General features: G+C 56.4%; 1 protein-coding gene across 5 annotated transcripts in view; it reads left to right on the top strand.

Annotated features, from left to right (window-relative positions):
* Positions 1-7,086, top strand: part of LOC310885570 (vasoactive intestinal polypeptide receptor 1-like) — an 8,347-nt gene extending 1,261 nt beyond the window's left edge. The window contains exons 2-12 of one of the 5 annotated variants that reach the window (XM_083809080.1): positions 2,604-2,711; positions 3,596-3,705; positions 3,879-3,976; positions 4,176-4,308; positions 4,867-5,020; positions 5,492-5,552; positions 5,788-5,854; positions 5,954-6,045; positions 6,194-6,323; positions 6,567-6,608; positions 6,946-7,086. In XM_083809080.1, the coding sequence (XP_083665206.1) occupies positions 2,604-2,711; positions 3,596-3,705; positions 3,879-3,976; positions 4,176-4,308; positions 4,867-5,020; positions 5,492-5,552; positions 5,788-5,854; positions 5,954-6,045; positions 6,194-6,323; positions 6,567-6,608; positions 6,946-7,038 (1,088 nt within the window). In that variant the 3' untranslated portion in view covers positions 7,039-7,086. Of the gene's footprint in view, positions 1-2,603; positions 2,712-3,595; positions 3,706-3,827; positions 3,977-4,175; positions 4,309-4,866; positions 5,021-5,491; positions 5,553-5,787; positions 5,855-5,953; positions 6,046-6,193; positions 6,324-6,566; positions 6,609-6,945 lie in introns of all 5 variants that reach the window. The other 4 variants (XM_083809078.1, XM_083809082.1, XM_083809081.1 and 1 more) reach the window with 4 other exon arrangements.

Here is a 7,086-nt window from a genome sequence, read left to right as displayed (position 1 = left end):
GGGGGGGTACAGGTGGGCAGGGAGCTGCAAAAAGCCACAGAGGCTGAGGCCCCCCACACTTATGGCATGTGTAATAAAAGGATGGCGTGGTTCTGCCCCAGGCAGAGCGTCCTGCCCCAGATCTGCCCCAGACCGAAGCAGAGGCATTGGGCGTGGGCACCACAGAGCCCTGGCCCCTACCACAGGCATCGCACAGCGCGGCGCCCCTTCTTGCCTTGCTAATTCAGTTAGTTTCAGTGCAAAACATGTTTTGAGCAACTTAATTTTTACATATCCGGGACTTTTAAACTGATTAACTAATTGAAGAAAAAAAAAAAAAAAAAGAAAAGAAAAAAAGTAAAGTGCTGCTTTTATACATTTTTTTTAACTGCATTTCAATTTCCATCCAAGAGCAGCTTGGCTCAAATTCTGGATAAAAATTATCACCTAGTGAATAAGAAATGCGTCACTCAATGGATCTCATCTAATACAAATGTAAAAATGAAGCATCTCAATAAATGCATGTTAAGGTGCATAATTGCTTAAGTAACTGTGCGGAGATATAACGTATCCTCCTGCTTAGCAGGGAAAAGCCAAGTTGATTTTAAAAGCTCTGTTGTGTAGCCCAGATCATGCCAGCCAAGGAGAAGGAATCTCACTCTAGGAAAATAACCAAGAGGCACGATTAATTAAATTCAGTGTTCAATCCCACGTTTCCTGCTTGGCTGCAGCCCCCGCTGCCCACCTGAACTGAATTTATCCCTTCCCTTTGCTTGCTGGTTCCACCGTGGGGAGTGTCCTGCTGAGAGCTGGCATAAAGTGCTGGGGGGACGCTGTCCTGGGCATGGCGGCAATATAGCGAGGACCAGGACAGGGACCTGAGGCTTCAGCATCATGCTGGGGAACCCAGCTCGAAACCTGCTTAGAGATCTCACTTTTGCAGTGCTTTTTCTTCCAAGTGTGTTGTGGTACTCGTGGTGTTCACTGCAGTGAGGTATTTGGGAAGAAATCACCACCCAGTGAGGCTTCTGCAGATCTCCAGGTGCAGGTCGGAGCAGCACAAAATAGGGCACCAGCCCTGGCACATCCGCATACAATTAACCAGTGGAAATGCTGAGCTGCAACTTCCCATCAAACAGCATTTTGATGGAAAAAGCTCCTTTCTGCCACGTCAAGAAGAATGCCGTGAGGATAGTGTTTTGCTCAGGGAAGTTTCAAAATCTGATGAACTAGGGTGCTTTGGGGCAACCCAAACCACAGCCGTGCGCTTTGGCTGGCAGCAGCCTGGGGACAGCATGCGGAAGTGGTGGCTCCTGGGGACAGTGTGGGGACACCAAAGCCACAGCAGCCGCCTGCAGGCATGGGCAGGTTTGCAGAGACTCACTGCTGTTTTTCTGCTCACAATTTTTTGCTCTGTCCCTGCAGAAGTTGCTTCCATCACCTCTTCTTCATGGCAACGTTGTGCCCATTCTCCACAGTTGTTAGAAATGTGGGTTTTTTTTTTGGTTGCTGCAACAGCCCAGGAGAGGCAAACAGAGTGGGAAGAGGGATTTAAACCTTTTCCCCTGATCTCAGTGCCTTTATTCCCTGCAGAGCTCCTCTGGTTCCCGACCAGGCATCTCACAGCTCTCACCACTGCATACAGCAAAAGATGCGTTTATACAGTGGGGCAGACACATCCAGATGCTCTGCACCACCCCCCAAAAACAAAGCAACCCCACTCAGCAACAGTCCCAGCAGACGACAAACGAAGACGTACCTCAGTGCTGTAATGCCAGCCCTGCAAAGCCCTCCAAGCCTGGCCAGATACCCCCAGCCTGCCTCGCTGAAATCAGAGAAAACTAATTAGACGTGTCTGAGTCCCCGTTCCCTGGCTGGGAATAGCTGTGGCTCCAGGTTAATAATGTATATCTCCAAGGTTAATCACGTACGTGTGCGAGGAGGGGAGCTGTCCTGGACGTGTGATGTCTGTGTCTCGTCCTGCTGCGCTGCAGCACTAATTCTTCAAGGCCCTACATCTGCTCCGCTGTGCTCCTTTTCAAGGCAATTAGGGAGTCATTTAAACCCTAGATTAGTGCTAAAGAGGGGAGCACAATGTGGCTTAGCTAATTGCCCTCCAGCAAGTCTAGTGGTGCTTTCTCCTTTCTTCTTCCTTCCTCCCCTCTCTCTGCCTCATCCCCTCCTATGTCCTGGCAACTTTTTTGCAAGTGCTTAGAGGAAGGAGCACCTCTGGTGGCTCTGCTGCTCCTGGTGTGATGGGAGCCTCGCTAAGGGCATCCCATATAGAAATGAGGCTGCTGACTCACCCAGGACCCTCCAAATCCTCCCGTCACATCCCCTTCACCAGACAGGACTTACAGGGGTGGCACTTTGCGCCCTCCCTGCAATAGAAATTCAGCTCAGGAAACCTGCATTATTTCAGGTGCCACCAGGGAGTTCCCAGCCCTTCCCTGCACCCCTTGGGTTGTTCCTAGAACTGGGATGCTCCCAGTTCCTGCTGGGTACAGCAAGACATGGTGATGGCCAGCCGGTCCCCACTCTCCAGTTACAGCCACACCGTGTTTTTGTGGGGCTGGGGGCTGTCCCGCCCCAGCACGTCCCCTGATCGTCCCGTCCCTTCCTAGGCTGCCAGACGGCGTGGGACGGAGTGAGCTGCTGGCCAGCTGTGCCCGTCGGTCAATCCCAAGCCGTCGCCTGTCCCGACATCCTCCATGTCTTCAAGAAGTCCAAAGGTGCAGGGCTCTGAACCCAGCCCCAGATGCTCATCCCCACTCGCGCGGATCCTGGTGCCGCCCTAGCCCTTTCCTCCGGTCCCACAGCTCCTGTCCCCTCTTAAAACTCGATGCAAAACACAACCCAAGGGGGGGTGGATGAAAGCAGAGACACAGGGTGCTGCCACACCAGGGATATCCCCAAGCCCCCTCATCACCCAAAGGATACTTTCCCTTGTGGGCAGAGCATTTGGGGGCATCATCCTCCAGCTGGGTGGCACCAAGCCAGTCCCCCAGCTGCTTGGTGCGCTTCTTTCCCCATCTGCAGACCGGACTAATGCACTTGACATGCTCAGTACAGCCCTGAGCCGCACGGGTGAAAAATATAGCACAAAATCATGATTATTTCAGGGCCAGAGCAGGCACTGCTGCCGTGGGAGCAGCCGCCTCCATCCATCTCGGAGGCAGTGGAGTGCAAAGGAGGGCACCCACATGGCCACCGGCTGCTCCGTTGGCTGGGTGTAATTGAAAAGGCGATGGAGGGTTGGTGAATGTTTGCTTTAGGGGGGGGAAAAAAAAAAAAAAGCTTAGGGGAAGCTTGATGAATGGAGAAGTCCCCATCCACCCTTCCTTCCCTCCCACTGTGGGTAGTCACGCCGGTTTTCGCGCCCTGCCCTGCCCTGCCAGCACAGCACAGCACTGATGGGATGTGCTCGTGCTCCTGTGGTGCCCACCGCCCCTCGCTGCCAGTGCCCCCACACTGGTGGGCATCCTTCTGGGAGGTGATTTTAGGCACCATCCCGGAGTTCAAGGTGTGGGTGGACATTTTGGGGGTGCTGGTGCAGAAGCCGGGGCTGGCATGAGGGGCGATGGTGCTCTTGTGAGGTCCCGTCCTGCCGCTGCAGCGCTGATCCAGAGGAACTGCACCGAGGCAGGATGGAGCCTCCCCAGCCCACCCTACTACAACGCCTGCGAGCTGGAGGACATCAGGAGTGGCAACGACACTGAGGCCAAGGCAAGTGGGTCCCATGCTGTTGGGGTTATTTTGGTGGCCTCGTCCTTGTCACTTGGTGGGATCAGAGCTTGTTCGCATGATTGCAAAAGGCAAAGGCTTCACCATCTCCCTGCCCATCGCAGATGAGACCCCCAGCCTGTGCCACCTCATTCGTTTGGTGCTTTCCCTTCCAGAAAGGCTACTTTGTCACCATGAAGGTGCTTTACACCTGCGGCTACTCCACGTCCCTGGCAGCCCTGTTCCTGGCCATTGGCATATTCTCCTGCTTCAGGTAAGGCTCGACGCTGGCTGCTCCGTGAGCTGGGGCTGGAGGCGAACCATGAGCAGAGGATGGCTGCTCTCCACCTCTCCCCTCCCAGTGCTGCCAGCACCATCCCTGCACCACAGATGACCAGGGACAGACAGACATAAAACCCTCAGGCTGCCCTTTCTTCTCCTACCTGGACACAGTGCATCTCTTCCACCCATAGGAAGCTGCACTGCACCAGGAACTCCATCCACATCCACTTCTTCACCTCCTTCATCCTGCGTGGGGCCGCCGTGTTCATCAAGGATGCTGTCCTCTTCTCAGACGAGTCCGTCGACCACTGCACGATGTCAACGGTGAGGTGCTGAGCCCTGCACAGGCACCGTGTGTGCTGGTCTGGAGGGGTCTGACTGCATTTGCAGCAGATTTAGCACTGCAAAGAGGGACACAGAGGCCGTGATTATCTCTGGAAAAGGCTTGGTGGACCTCGGGAGGTTCACAACAGCATCTCTGGATGGGTCCTGTCTGTGAGAGAACATGTTCTTGCCCTCAAAGCCATCCCTGGTCTCCAGCAGAGCCGTAGCTCTGCACAACCCCAGCAGAGCTCACGTGCACACAAACCTTGCAGCTCCAGATGTGCAGGTTTGGGGTTGCCAATAAGAACAGAAAGGACAAAGATACAACATCAATGACACCCACAAATACAGGTTTCTAAAGGTCCTACAATAACTGCATAGTCCATGGGACAAGCTGTGCAAGGTGCCAGGCTGGAGCCCCAGGCTGGGGCTGCACTAGAAGGGCACCACGGGTCTCGTCGAGCAGGAGGACGGGAGGCCAGCTCTCCCCTGTATCCCCAGGATGGGGTCTGCCTCCCGGCCAGCACCACTGAGCCTTTCTCCTCCCCATCCTCACAGGTGAACTGCAAAGCAGCCATCACCTTCTTTCAGTACTCAGTCCTGGCTAACTTCTACTGGCTGCTGGTGGAGGGCATGTACCTGCAGACCCTCCTGCTGCTCACCTTCACCTCCGACAGGAGTTACATCTGGTGGTACATCCTCATCGGCTGGGGTGAGTGCCCCCCCCCCCCCCCCGGCACATCTGCCCCTTCCAGCGAGGTCCCAGCAGTGCAGAACCTGGCAGTCATTGATCCCAAGATCGTCACTGATTCCCAGCCATCACCCAGATGGCTCCGCTGGTGCCAGGCTTCACAGCATCTGCTGCCCACCCATCCTGGATATGATCGGGATGGGGCACAGGCAAACCCTTCCCACTCCCCTCCTCTATCTGGGTCTGCAAACAGCCGTCCCAAGAGCCAGGTTGGGTGCAGGAGCTGGCAGGAGGGTGGCCAGGAGGTGACACACACACTGGCGCAGCACCATCAGTGGCCACCATCCCATTCTAAAACCTGAAGGAACCCTCCTGCCACCTCCAGGGCCTCAGGCCTGGCTCTGACATGGGTCTGGGGGGACAAGGGATGGAAGGGAGGTGCCCAGAGCCCCAGGGTGATGCCACATCCCTGCCCGGGTCCTGTCCTTGCAGGTGTCCCCATGCTGACGGTGTGCGTCTGGGTGGCCACCAGGCTGCAGTACGACAACCATGGGTAAGAGCAGCCACCCCTCTTCTTCCTCCAGGCCAGCTTGGCCATGTGTCCCCTGTGCAAGTCCAAGGGGACAAACCTCTTGCGTGGGAGGCTCAGGAGGGGAGAACTGGGGCAGCAATTTATTTTAATGCTCGTTCTATTTTCTGGTGGGGCACAAACACACCCATGCCAATGGGGCGAGGGGCTGGGACCTGGGCTAAAAGGGAGCGGGTGGGTTTGTTCTCCTCTCCCGCAGTTGCTGGGATGACTACACCAGCCGGTACTGGTGGGTGATCAAGGCTCCCATCCTCCTGGCCATATTTGTGAGTATGTCCCCACTCCAAGCATCCCGGGGGGCCCAGATGGATGCAGGGACCCAGCTGGGGCTCTGTGCAGATCCTGAGCCAATGCTTCCATGGCAGGTGAACTTCCTCATCTTCCTCAATGTTACCAGGATGTTAGCGCAGAAGATAAGGTCCCCAGACATCAGCAAAAACTATAAGCAGCAGTACATGTGAGTACGTAGCTCGGGCAAAGGGCAGCTCCCCTCACCCTGGTATTCGGAAGGCCCCGGGGCTCCCTGAAGGAAGGACCATCCCCGGGGCCCCCGGACCACTGCGACCACCCGCACTCAGCCCCACTCACGCCATCCCTCTCTGCAGGAGGCTGACCAAGTCCACACTGCTCCTGATCCCGCTCTTCGGGGTGCACTACGTGGTGTTCGCGCTCTTCCCCGAACACATCGGTGTAGATGCCCGGCTGTACTTTGAGCTGGTCCTCGGCTCCTACCAGGTGCAGATGGGGGAGATGGGCAGGTGAAATCCCAAGGTACCCATCCCATCCCATCCCATCCCATCCCATCCCATCCCATCCCATCCCACCAGTAGCCCCCAGGATGTGCTGCTGGGGTTTGAGTTCAATCCCATACCTGTGCTGCCCGCAGTAAGAGGCACAGTGGGTGCTAAATGCAGGCAGCAGCTGAGAGGGGTCCGGCCCCTTCTCTTGGGTGGAACAGGTTCTTTCTGTGCTTTTCAGGGGTTTCTGGTGGCTCTGCTGTACTGCTTCCTGAACGGGGAGGTGAGTGTCACCCCACGGCATGCACAGCACCCACCCTTGAGCACCACTGACTTGCACATGGGCACGCAGACACCCCCAGGGGCCCACCCCAATGTGCATCACATGTGTGCAGCCGTGCCTGTGTGTGCACGTGGGCGTGCAGACACCCTGAGGGTGCACCCCGCTGCGCATCATGTGCACACAGCCATGCCTGTGTGCACACGTGGGCACGCAGACATGCACGGGGTCCCCTTTCTTGCACCCCGACTCCACCCTCGATTGGGGTGCAGCTCCCACCCCCCCACAGCGTGCTGGTGGGTGCCCCTGGAGCCAGCTCCACTCTGTGCTGTCGCTTCAGGTCCAGGCTGAGATCAAGAGGAACTGGGGCAAGTGGCAGTCGTCCATGGAGAGCAATGTCTTCAACCTGGCCACCCAAGACTTCACGGCGTGACAAAGATGGCGTTCAGGGGGAATTCCTCCCCGAGGATGGTGGTGGTGG

This window comes from Anser anser (genome assembly GCF_964211835.1).
Source record: "Anser anser genome assembly, chromosome: 23".
Classification (NCBI taxonomy): Eukaryota; Metazoa; Chordata; class Aves; order Anseriformes; family Anatidae; genus Anser; species Anser anser.
The sequence above is the reverse complement of the archived record's forward strand: the minus strand, read 5'-3'. Positions and strand labels throughout refer to the sequence as shown.